The sequence below is a fragment of the Tigriopus californicus genome, chromosome 9 (genome assembly GCF_007210705.1).
Source record: "Tigriopus californicus strain San Diego chromosome 9, Tcal_SD_v2.1, whole genome shotgun sequence".
Taxonomy (NCBI): Eukaryota; Metazoa; Arthropoda; class Copepoda; order Harpacticoida; family Harpacticidae; genus Tigriopus; species Tigriopus californicus.
The window spans coordinates 4041139-4054000 of record NC_081448.1 but is presented as its reverse complement, the minus strand read 5'-3'; the positions used below and the strand labels follow the sequence as shown (position 1 = coordinate 4054000).

General features: G+C 41.1%; 2 protein-coding genes across 2 annotated transcripts; both read left to right on the top strand.

Moving 5' to 3' along the window:
• Positions 1 to 6601: 6601 nt before the first annotated feature.
• LOC131887308 (facilitated trehalose transporter Tret1-like) lies at positions 6602 to 8334 on the top strand. Its single transcript, XM_059235882.1, has one exon. It carries the CDS (start codon positions 6718 to 6720, stop codon positions 8221 to 8223), a length of 1506 nt encoding a protein of 501 aa, XP_059091865.1. The 5' UTR covers positions 6602 to 6717; the 3' UTR covers positions 8224 to 8334.
• Positions 8335 to 10104: 1770 nt separating this feature from the next.
• On the top strand, positions 10105 to 11996 carry LOC131887312 (uncharacterized). Its single transcript, XM_059235892.1, has 2 exons — positions 10105 to 11111; positions 11737 to 11996. The coding sequence occupies exons 1-2, from the start codon at positions 10476 to 10478 to the stop codon at positions 11959 to 11961; spliced, it is 861 nt and encodes a 286-aa protein (XP_059091875.1). The 5' UTR covers positions 10105 to 10475; the 3' UTR covers positions 11962 to 11996.
• Positions 11997 to 12862: the final 866 nt, after the last annotated feature.

Here is a 12862-nt window from a genome sequence, read left to right as displayed (position 1 = left end):
TACAGGAAATTTCCTCAACAACCAACATCCCTCTTCATCAAATCAGTGTGTGTGTGTGTGTGTTTTTATTCAAGTTATATTCTGGAGGTTTTGACTTTAAAAACCAAAAAAACAAGTCCTTTATCCTCACTAGGGTCGTTTGATTTATAATTCGCAGAAAATGAAGACAATCCTACTCCTATAACTGGGTCACACTTCTTTAGGCGTACGGTGGGCATTCAATTTCATGCTAACCCACTGGTGGGGGGTGTTTTACAACCCAATCGACCACAGTGAGGGAGGGACCCACAAGTAGGTAGATAGAGCAATGCATGTCACGGATTCTTGGAAAACACACTCCCGGTGCGAAGTTGGGTGTGTAAATTGCGGTGACAATAAAATTGTCCCATGGTAGTGGGACTTTCCCGACTTTGTTTCCTCCTCATCTTGAAATCTCGCATTGTTTTTCAATCAAGGCAAGACACAAAATGAAGTGGCTCATTCACACTCGCATTGCCTCATTGGCATACGCAGTTGACAAGCACATGTGCGCACCCAAGTCCCGAAGTGCTGGCAGTACATAGAGCTGTCAGTTGACGAGATGCTTGGATGGTTGCTGGGTTGATTGGTCGGGGGGATTTCCCCAAAATCTACAATAGACGTTTCTCATTCATGCCTTGATCATCTGCATCTCTTCAATGGAAGGAATGAGAGCGCCCGAGAGACAAAAAAGGGGCCAAGATCGAATAAAGAAATGTCCACTTCTGGCATGCAATGTGTAATTGCTCTGATTATGGCCGGGGTTTGCCCCACATGTTGAATTTGCTAGCGAGCGAGTGTACTTAATGTCACTTGCTACCAATGGGCCATTCATTATCTGTTGCTCATCCACAACAGGATCTTCTGAATGAACAGGAGGGGTTTACCAACCAATAGTGCATGACATTTCTAACAGGATCTTCTGATCTCAAGTAGCATTCAATTCGGTACGAAGACTCTCCCTCATGAAGGTTTTCTTTGCGGGATGGCCATTTCACAAGGAGGAAAAGTTTCCTCTTTTTGTATTTCTCAATGACGGATGAGGATCGTAAATTCATGACAGGTTAATAATGGGAATATATACTTTTTTTTACATAGGGTTACATTGGATAGGAAGGCAATTTGTAGGGAAAACCTAGCCTAATTTTAACCGCAACGCCAATAACTAATTTGCCGTTTCATAAACAAGGACGACCGGTACGCCACCGCAAAAAGGTGAAGGTGCTCTGTGGTAGGACTACCAAACCTCTGGATGGGATGGTATTTAGAAACGAACGTTTGCCAGTAACGCATTAGGGACGCCTTTAACCCTCATTAATCTTAATTCCATATCTGCGAGTCTGGAGAATGGGCTTGTATGTTGGCGAGGCATCATAACGAAGCTTCACCGTGAAACGGTGAAGTTCAAGGGCCTTTTGCTAATTTTGCTCATTGCATCACCTATTCTGTAAGCGTAGTTTTCCCAGTCGGTGACAACCTATGTCATAAGGGAATTCCACAAGGTTTCCAGTTAGACAAGTCAATGTACCAAAGGACCTCAAACGGCTAAACCAATCCGGTTCTGTGCCCAAAGAAACTCGAGCTAGTCTGATCGTAGTAGTTGACAACAATGATGATCAAGATGATCATGATGGTGATAAGCGGGCAGAAACTTACTTCCGCGACATGTGGAACATGTGCAAGTCCGAGGTCTTTCAACAGGTCCATTGTGATGGCCTCTATGGAGTTGTCGAGCACGGCAATGGAGGATCCAAGAAACTGGAGACACACCACTATGATTGAGATCGACCATAACATGATGGCGATGACAATAAGAGTGCTCAAGATCGCCGCTTAACTCACACTGGCTCCAATTGGAACTATGAACTTTTCAATTCGACCCAATCGTGCAGGGACGTTGTGTTTGAAAAGAAGATTTCTAGTTAGGAGAAGTTATTAAGGAGCGACTGTCTCTCTTAGAACGATGACACTGGTCAACTGTAGGCATCCATGAGTTTGGACCTTAGTTTATAAGTGTCCAAGATTTTGCCACCAATCACGAAGGTGGTGCTTCGAATATGGGCTTGCGCGAAATCAAAGAGCTTGCGCGTTGGATCGCCAACAGCTTTGGAAGGGGCTTGACAACGGCTCATTCCAATGGGTGGCCACTGAGATAAGCACCTCTCTCTCGGGCTCGGCCTCTCTCGCGCCAGTCAGTTAGTCTTTCCCTCTCAGGTGTGAAGTAACGAGCAATTTTTGAACTACTTACTTACCTACTTGTTCTGAGGCTTCAGGAGACGAGCAGGAGGACATGGAGGAGTGACTCCTCGTTTTCGGGCATGGAATACTTGGAAAGGGACGGGACGATTGGAGGCTCCTCTGGGGCCTCACGGACCTAAATCCAAGGGGTGGGAATTGGGGAAAACAGGGGCAAGGGAAGGTGTGATCATGTGATCATGGTACGTGTGGTTTTGGAAACAAGCGCAGACGCTCTCCCGAGTTACAGGGCGAGCAGGAAAACTGATTTATTTCCTGTTTGACATCAATAGTCTCTTTGTTGAGATTGTCGAGGATGAAATTAACGTCGCGGACGATGATGGCGGACTGTGTACTCAAGCATACGGTTCGATTCTGGTTAGGATGAATAAACGTTACTTAAGCTGCATGGAGGTTGTTGACCAATTGAAAGATGAGTGCAGGGTTTGTCATTTCTCCGCCGGAGTAAGAAATAATGTGAAACGTAAAACGTTGGCCATTGCATAATACGATTGTCGGGGATCAGCAATGTTCTACCCTTTGTACATTCTTCTTGCTATATGATTTTCTTCAGGAAATGTTCCTTTCACGGATTGGCCAACGTTCAGTCTTCTTCTGGTTTACGCAACACTATGTTCGCCAACATTTAGGATTACTTTCATGACAATATTGTTAGACAATAAGAATTTAGCAAAACACAGCATCTCAGCCTGGCCACTCACATTAATGAAAACGGAGAAATGTCATTTTTTTCTCGGGCAAAGAAGGATATGCTTGAGTTCTGGGATCTTCAGATATTTTGAATGCATCCATAGTGATATTGTAATTATTGGGTCAGTTCTTAGAAAGTGATGAAAATCTTTCGAAATGGAAACGACAGTACATTTTCAAAGTCACGATTGGTTTTCTTCCCTTCTGCGTCTTGCTCCTTTTCTTGCGTATAACCCCTCCAACATAACATTATTGTCACTTCAATCGTTGAAAGCATGTCAATAAGACAAATTATTTCCTTCTATGAAAATTCTGTGAGGAGGAACAAAGTAAGAACAGTGATTTTTTTCTTTAGAGACAACGTGTTCGAGTTTCGAGAAATGTGTTTGTTCATTTTCATCTGCATTAAGATGCCTTCTCTTTAATGGATCAAGTGGTAGTGATGAACTGATTTATAGGTCTTTACACATAAGCTGGACAAGGCATTGTTGTCATAATTGGACGACTCCATTAGAACGTTCTGGCCTAACTTATGCTCTTTCTATTCTGATCCTGGTCACAAACTGACAATGTAGACTCTGATGATTTCAATTCACATCAATATGACAGTAAGAGGTTGTTCATTTGTTCTTTTTGTGTTTTGCCTTTACGTTATCTATCTTTAAAGAGATGTATTGCGAAATCAGCAAATACACATAATGCGTGAATACCCGAGAGTTTATTTTTGTTGACTCGTCATATGTTTATGTGTTGCTTTTAATCTAACATCGCCCAACATGATCAACGAAGAGGTTTAGGAAATATCGTATGCTTCAAGGTCTGAATTTTGTTCTAGTTTATCCTTGCTTTTATGATTGACGTAGTAGTACTGAAAAGAGTTTTGAAGCGTAAGGTGGCACCTGTAGTAATTAGAATGAAAACCTGAAAAGTAACCTAAAGTAATTGACAAGTTGTCGAATCAAGGTCTAGTTTGTCTCAATCTTGAAGCAGAAGTGAATGATCTAGTACTTGAAATTTCCATTAACTTGTTACAACTGGTAAAAGACCTAACACGAATTTTGAAATGAATATTCAAATTGTTATAAGTTCATGCTAAACAATTTGGGCAGGTATTCATTATTCGAAGGAGGTTCATGAGTCGAGAGCCCACTCAAGCAAAAAATCTACTGAAAACCGATGTTTATTCGATCTGAAAAATGTCCCAAATCTAGCGGTGGGGGTTTCTTATGAAAGATTGGAAGCATGACTTATTGAACATAAACACCATTTAAAAATGCTCCTAACTAACAATTCGGTTTGTGCAGGCTTTTGATTGTCGCTAATCTATTTTTCAAATAATACTTATGAATGCTAGAAAAAGTGTCATTTCCCATTACCTACCTACAGATTAAAACCTTGGTTGACAATCAAATGATGCCAATGATTATCATTGAAAGTGGTGGCGTGAAAACCGCTCACTCTCTTCTTCAAATGTTTCAAGCGCTTAAAGTTGGTCTTGAACATTCTTGGTTTCCCCAAATAACGTGAATCTAAATCAATTAACTGGGCAATTTTGAATGTCGTCTCGAAATTGCATCACACAATCTCGGTTACGTTGTAAGTTTGAAATGCTGTAAAATGCCCAATAGAGTAGTCTTGAAATGTTAGCTTAAAGGTCATTCAAAATCCTCGAGAAACGATTATTCCTTCTTTATTCATCTGATCCATAGTATGTATTTGTGACTCTTATCAAAATTTAAACTCTTATGAACATTTCATCGAAATGTAAAGATCGTTGAACCATTTTCATTAATGCCAGACAGGTTGTTTGGCACACCGTCTTCAAATTGAGTGCAAGCTCAAATCCATTTATTCATCTCGCTCCCAAAAATGGAAATTCGCCGTGTTGCGTCAAATCAGAGGAAAAGTGTCCAAGAGTCTTACTTGAAATCATTTTTGAAAGGGAACTGGTTATTTTGCTCCCTTGCGATTGAGAGAAGTGCAATCAGAGGTTGAATCGGCAAGTTTCCAATTGGCTGCCTTTTCTACTTCGTCTGCGGCTTATCTGGCCGTACGAGCCCATATCAGCCCAGCCCTCAATGAAGCTCAGGCATTTTGCAGGTCATTGTCGGGCGGAAAACTTCAAAATTTATGGGTAGTTGTTTCAACCTTTGTTGGATGAACTATCCTTTTTATGTCCTTCATTATAGCATTCAATCGTTATTTTCGATCATTATCTGTTTTAATCGAGCAAATGACTCCATTTACAGGGTACGTTAGGTCCCTTAAGACCCTAAGTTAACTTGGATGATGAATCAATGCTTCGGAAATGCCTAGGCTGTGCCAGTATTGCTAATTGACGGACCTTGACAATGTCTTGTGACATCCTCAGCTAAGTATTATATAAGTTTCTTTTAATGATGCCGATATAATCATGCTCTTGGATTAGCAAGGTATGATCAATTTGAGAACTAATTTTGTTCTGCAACGGATATTGATCAAATTTAGCAAAACTTGAGGAACTATTCTCCATGAACATGGCCATTCCAAGTCCGCCTCGATGATCAGCATGTCATTGCTTACTTCAGTTCTATTTAGTGTTCTGCGAAAACAAACTGGAACATTCGGATCCTGAAGTAGGAAAGGCCCCAAATTCGGTGGGCTTCATGACATGAAACAAGCAGATGAAGGAAACCCCGTCCCATTTTTAACGACCCCGGCCAATACATTAATATATTGCCCGAGGCTCATCAAATGTTAGTTATCTGTGGATAATTATTAAAACAGCGAATGTATAGAATATAATTTTTTTGTGAAGAAAACAAGAAATTAGGTCTCTATGGTGCATTTTAAGATATTTCTCCTTTAAGTTCGAAATTTTTGCTTAGACGGTCTTTAAAAAACCAAATAACTTGCCATCCATGTAAGTGCATCATAAGTGGGATACAATGTTTTTTACGAAACTAATATCAATGACATGAATATGCTCAAGATTGAAAAGTTCCATGTGAATAGTGTGTATCACTTGTTTGTTATGTTTTGCCCGGGAAGGTTTTTTTTTTGAGAGGGTTCCTTGGGGTTCCCAGGGGTTCGGTCGCAGGATTTCGTGGAAAATGGCAAGAATTATTGACGCGTACGGGATATCCGGGACAAACAAAAATAGTCATCCCTAAGGGGTCGAGGGAACCCTTTTTAGGCCTAAAATAAATGCAGAGAGATCTAGGATATCTCAAGGTATACAATTGTTCTTGGAAAAAGATCCAGAATTGTCACTGATGCTTCTTAGATAACATCAAGGCAATGACTTCAGATTTTGACTATTTGTAATCTAAGATATCGCCTTATTCAATATCCGAAATCCCAAGATATACAAGACTATACTGGAACGTTTTCATAGTCTTCTTATACAAAAATATGGATTCTAGCTACTGTCATAATCTTACAGAAGGAACATTTATTGAACCGGATTAAATCCCGCGCCAAACATTTCGCTTTCATTTTCAATTCCAATGTTTTCCCTTTCTCCTCTGCACCATCAGTACCTACTAACACTAACATATATCTCTATTCACACCCTTACGACGCATGTTTGCACAGCTTCACCGAAATGTCCCCCGAAACGTCTGGCCACCCTGAAAGAGCATTACCCTCAAAATGCCTGCATCATCTACGTAAACGTCAATGTCAGTGTTGTTCCCTGTGTGCCCTGGAAGCAAGAAATGATAAAGGCCCAAGCTAAGTATCATTGACTCAGTTATTCCAGTTCATTAAACTATGTCTCATGATGACTTAAGACCCTTAGTGTCCGGAGACTATGATCTATACGGAGACGAGGAGCAAAAATTTGGGATCCTCGGGGATTCAGCCTCCGTTCTAGTGACCGCCAAAGCTTCCGATGGTGCTTCCAGGGCATTGGATAAGGTTTCAGTTAGGAGACAGATCTGGGCTACATTGGGCTTCTGTTTGGGTGGATTTGCTATGGGAAACACGTTGGGTTGGTCTTCAACCGCTCTTCCGGAGTTGGAATCCTCGACCAGTCCCATTCTGGTCAGTCAGAGTGATGGAGCTTTCATTGGGGCGTTGGTTTGTCTGGGAGCGTTGTTCCAAGGACCCACGACCGGTTATCTGATGGTTCGTTTTGGACGCAGGGCCACAATGATCCTGAATTGTGTGCCACTTATAGGTGGATGGATGTTGATTATTAGTGCCAAATCGGTGTGGATGCTGTTCTTGGGCAGATTTGTCACAGGGTTTGCCATAGGATCGTTCTCGGTGATTGCCCCTGTGTATATTGGTGAGATCGCCAGTCCCGGGATTAGAGGCGCCCTGGGCACGTGCTTTCAAATGATGGTTGTTTTTGGGATCTTTGTGATGTTCGTCGTAGGTGCTTACGTGTCTTGGAAGTCTTTAGCCATCTTCAGTGTGGGTACAACCCTGGTGCTCATTTTAGTGGTGTACAGCCTTCAAGATTCACCCACTTCGTACATGATGCGGAGTCGCCCGGATTTGGCCCGCAAGGCCCTCGTTTGGCTTCGAAATTCTGCAGATATCGAAGAAGAGATATATGCTATTCAAAAGTCCGTTCATGACATGAGACAAAATGGAAATGGACGGATCCGAATGTTTAATATCTTCTTCATCAAGGACCCCACGGTCAGAAAGCCTTTGTTCTTGTGCATGTTCCTCGCGATGAGTCAACAATTGTCCGGCATCAATGCTGTGATGACTTTCACTGTCAGTATCTTCCAAAGTTCGGGCGCTTCCGTCGATCCGAACACGGCCACCATCATCATTGGCGGCATTCAATTGGTCTCGACATTACTCAGCTCATTTACTGTCAATCGGGTCGGCCGTAAAACTACTTTGATTGTTACTTTGGCCATCATGGCCTTGTCATTGATCAGCTTTGGTACGTTCTTCTACCTTAACCAGAATCGTATCTCAACATCCGTGAATCTTGGTTGGCTTCCTTTGCTCTCTTTGGGGTTGTTCATCATATCGTTCAGTTTCGGCCCGGGGCCATTGGTATGGCTCATGCTGGGCGAGCTATTATCACCCAAGATCGTGGGCGTGGCTGGTGGTGTGGCCTCCATCACTACTTGGGGTTTAGCCTTTTCAGTTACCCTTGGGTTTCCGTTTATGGTGAAATACCTGGGGGACTTTGGAACCTACTGGCTATTCTCTGTATTTTGCATCGTCAGTGTCCTTGTCGTGATCCGATATTTGCCTGAAACCCGCAACAAAACCCTCCGAGAGATCCAAGACTCCTTCACGAAATAAAAAAGGACCGCTTTTCAGACATGGTCATGTTGTGCGAATATTTTATATATTATCTGTGATATGCTAGAGTGATTTGTTACGTTTAATAAAAATTTCTTCAAAAGCCTGCAAGTACAACAGCCTTTTTTGCATCAATCTAACAAAAAAAATTAAATGATACTAATCGACAGAATCACATCGTCTACCAAAAAAAACTTACTGCAAGTCATGTCATTTTCTCTTGTACCACGGGAAGCAACCCCTCAAAACCATTAACCCTTAACACTCGCTGACCTACATTCTCAAGGAACGCGCCGAGCTCTAGAATCTAGGTCAGCTAATGTCTTCAAGGTTCAGAGTCAAAAGCAATGTCCAGCCAGAGGGCATGTTTTCATCAATTATGTATGAGGTTTAGAACCATGAAGGAGTTTGTTACGCTTTCATGAATGAGCGAACTTAGAGTTCGGAAGAAAAATTCTTGGGGTTTAAATCAAGTTTAACTAAAAATCGAGCTGTTTTCTCTTTTAGGTTTTCAAATTTTTATTTTATCTTGCCAACTCGAAACATTGTCATACCATACATTCATTATCACCAAAAGGGAAGAGTTGAAGGATTTTCGTTTTGTTTAGGATGAATTTAGGCGAACTGAATTCGAAATGATATTTTTTGCAGATTATTCCATCCTAAACAACCTGAAGTTGGAAGAAGTCAAATTCGGAACCTATTTTAGCTATTCTATGTTTTTTTGCGATTTGCTTCATTTTGACCATCTCTTCCCAAGAATGCATGTGTTAATTGGTACCAATAATTAACCAAAAGCATGGTCCCAAAAGGTAAGATATTATTTCTCAACCCAAAAAGCAATAAGTTAGTAAAAATCAATAATCAAGCAATTTTACAAAATACTTGTAAACCAAAGGAATTATAACCTTTTTCACCTTTTTGTAACTTATTTTCAAGTTTTCATAACTTCGCCGAGATTCCACCATAGAGCAGAGTAGTTTTATGGACCATGGAGTACTCCATGAGTGGATATATTGGAAGTCGCTCGCTTACCGGTGCGAACTGGACGAACTGTTAACGACATATATACGTACATGGTATTGGAAGCATGACTCAGCCACTCGCCAAAGACATGGATATTTGCATTGGCTGCGTGGTCTTTCATGGCAAAAAGACATCAAGACATTCGAGAAGGGTCCGCCGGCCTTCAAAACGGGGGAAAGGACACCCTAGAGCAACAAACATCGACTCAAGACAATATTCATGTCCAGTTTCGCAAAGCCCTGTAGCAAAATACAAGTTCACTGATCTTGGACCCTTGATATCAAGTGCCTTTTGTACTTTGCAACTTCAATTTGTCCTTGGCCCAACCCCATCGGAATATTGGCGGTCATGCACTTTTTGTCCGGCTCTCAGCCCAATTAATTTCCTCAACGACGAGAGATGACAAAGGATCTACTGAATCTGGGAATCTCGCCCAACCACCCTATTGCAATTTCCAAGACCTTCGTCGTATACCTGTCCATACCTTAATTTACTGTCTCCACTAACCCTCTATTTTTTACGGCTATGTACCAGATAGATGGACAATAATCATCTTTAGTGTGATATCGCTATTAATTTTTTCGACTAATTTTTTTTTTTTTTTTTTACATTTTACGCATTGACGTAAAGACTCAACAATATCAGTAAGGAACAAAAGGTTCACTTGTAAACAATTACATGTTTGATGAATGGGAACTAGAGTTCAGATAACAGATGCTTCAAAATGTTTTTCAATCTACCATAAGTGAGATCCAAAAACATGCTATTCCAATCTGAACCAATTTTGATGGGACAGAGTCTTACTTCAACACAAGTATTCAACCCCAATCTAGTCTTCGCTTTCGCCGATCCTTCTTTGCTTCTTCACCAGAGGTATTCGAGGTTATTGAGGTTTGGCTACAACCAGGCGATTGTCCGGACAAAGCCAGGCAAAAGAGAAAGGCCTAAAATCAAGGTACGAGTTGAAAGGCACTCTCTCCATTCTCTGGGCATTGACGTAAAAGGGGATTGGACTCGAAAGGCCTCTTTCGTGTCTGGAAAGGTGTGTGTGTAAGTGTCGGAGCCATGGTTATTGCGATTGTGATCTGGCAGGAAGCCATTCCTAATTAGTGATCTTGATAACCGCTGTCTCGAATAATCCCAACGATATTACCAAATAAATTGAGAAGAAGACGATGCGATAATCAATTGAAAGGATTTGGCTCGTTATTTAACTAAGAAGTGACATGGGGAGTGGAACAAGTAAAGAAGATGGTTCCTTCGCCAATGACGACTTCTTGGACCAAGATTACGATCAAGAATATGAAAGACAGTTAGCGCAAAAAAGGGTCGAGACCAAAAACAGAAGTGTCCATACCAATGAACCCAAGAAACTTCGGAACATATTTGCTCAGGCGAAATCACCGCCGAAAATAGTCGGCTTGGAAGATTCGGATGATGAATCTCCCAACCTTCCCAAGGCCACTGGCCAGAAAGCTAATCAAAAAGGCGACGATCCAGAACTAAAAACAGAGCTTAATGAGCTTGAAAATACATTTAACTCGCTTGGAATCGTAGGAAAAAAACTGTGGACGGATTCTGATTACTCTGAATCGACTACTCAAGAAATGGCTTCATCCGGTCGTTGGAACAATAATAATTCGACCCCCGATTCGGCCCAATCAAACGAGTTCCTCACTCAAAGTTACTCTCAGCATAGTCGGTTTCCACCTCGGACATCGCACAGTCGGCAACGACGTCTTTCCTCCTCATATCATATGCAATCGAACTCCCGGAATATCCAAAAGCCTCTCAAGTTTAGTTGGGACACCCCGAGTAACTTGCCAAAAAATAAGGAGTCGGAAGATTGGACATATAAGAAAGTAAGACAATCTGAAAACTAGACCATGTTCATTGAGAATTAAGGGAAATTGCTTTGAAATTGAAATAACCTTCCTAAGCTACACAGAGTGCGTTTTTTCAATCTTAAGTGAGCCAGTCTCCAGTAAATACGAGACAAATTCGTAACCTCCCGGATTTAGCCCTGGCAAAATCTTTACTGTACTTCTTTCAATTTTAGTGTCTATGGTAACTTCGTTCATTGGCTTTTTTAGTTTGGACTACCTGATTGCCTGACGTTGGAAATAAGACGCCTTATGGCCCGTTTTCTGAAGTCCGTAAAAAAGGAATGAGCAAATTCAAGACATTGAATCATTTCTTTCTTTATCATGGCTCTGGTAATGTTTTACAGTATGCTAATATCATAAATACTCACTTTTATTATACATAAGATAACTAAATGCATTTCAGCTCAGACAGAGGGTAATCAGGGAGGGTAATCAAGATTGTTGAAAATATTTTGCGAAAAGTGTTGTCAATGTATATTTTGGCACGATAATTGAAAAGCATCAAATTAAAGGGAATCAGTTGACGCATCCATTCATCGTCTTAATTAATCGATTTCTTTATGGACATCAGATGAATTGAAAGCAATATTTTTTATTTCAGACTGTGATAGAAGGTTTTGATCCGGATCGTTTCCGCAAGGCCAATAAAGGCTCAACCAATGTGCCATCAGAAAGGAAATCCAGCTATTCAAGTCCGGGTCCACAACGGCCGTTCCAAGGCTCAGCTGTACGTCAGACTTCCATGGACATTCCAGGCGTGATCCCAACTTACGATCGAACGGAACAGAACATGTTGGCGTCTTTGGAACACGAGTTAGGCTTATGAGAAAATGTTAACCTCGATGGTCAAGCAAATTGCGACTTTGCTTGAAAAAAAATGAGTTTATTTGCCCGTCAAAAAGCAGACATTTTAAAACGCCTTGATTGTGAAGTGGAAAAGGGATCAAGGAGTCGCAAGTGCAACTGGACTTTCGCCTTTGTTTGATCTGAACAATACACAAAACACAAATGACAAATTAAGCAATGTTGGAAGTTCATTATACGTCCTTTTCTATTGCTAGTTGTATTTTAAAGACTAGGACGGATTGTTGACAGTCTGATGATAGAAAATTCCGAGCTAACCTGACCAGAGCTTATGGTGGAAGATAGATATAAATTTCGTCACATCCATGCAGAGCTCTATTTTCTTTATCTTTTTTCGCGGATATACTTGTCATCATTAGGAATGTAACCCCGAGCCTATCAAAATTGAAAACTCGTAATACTCATTTACATTTATTACATCTAGGTAACATCTAATCTTCCAATGAATTAGAGCTGACTGGCCCTTGAACATGGGGTTGATCAGAAACTTTGGGCAAAAACTTGTTCAACTCGAACTAAAAAAATGTTCCAGAATCTATGTGTAATGTTGCCTGCGAATATTTAGTGGAGGCAAAAGAAGCAAACAGTGAAGGAGCCCAAGAAATAAGAGAGGACTTCTTTGTTTTGAAATAACCGGGATTCTAATGGGCTTGAAGGTGCTCTCAACACACACGCTAAGCCTTTACGGTCTTTACAGTTGACCCTAAAACCATGGTTGGGACCATGCTTTTGAAAACGTAGAGTGTCAAATACCCTTCGTACCGTCTCTGAATACTGTACAATCCCAAGCTGTCCAGTCTCTCCTAATACGAGAGCTCTCTCATTCCCTCAATGCTCTGCTTTGCTATGTACAGTATGCGTTT

Bases quoted from the DNA above. Each gene is read 5' to 3' on its own strand.
- LOC131887308 (XM_059235882.1), top strand. From the start codon at position 6,718: ATGTCTCATGATGACTTAAGACCCTTAGTGTCCGGAGACTATGATCTA.
- LOC131887312 (XM_059235892.1), top strand. From the start codon at position 10,476: ATGGGGAGTGGAACAAGTAAAGAAGATGGTTCCTTCGCCAATGACGAC. The intron at 11,112-11,736 runs GTAAGACAATCT...TTTTTATTTCAG, and splicing joins AAGATTGGACATATAAGAAA to ACTGTGATAGAAGGTTTTGA.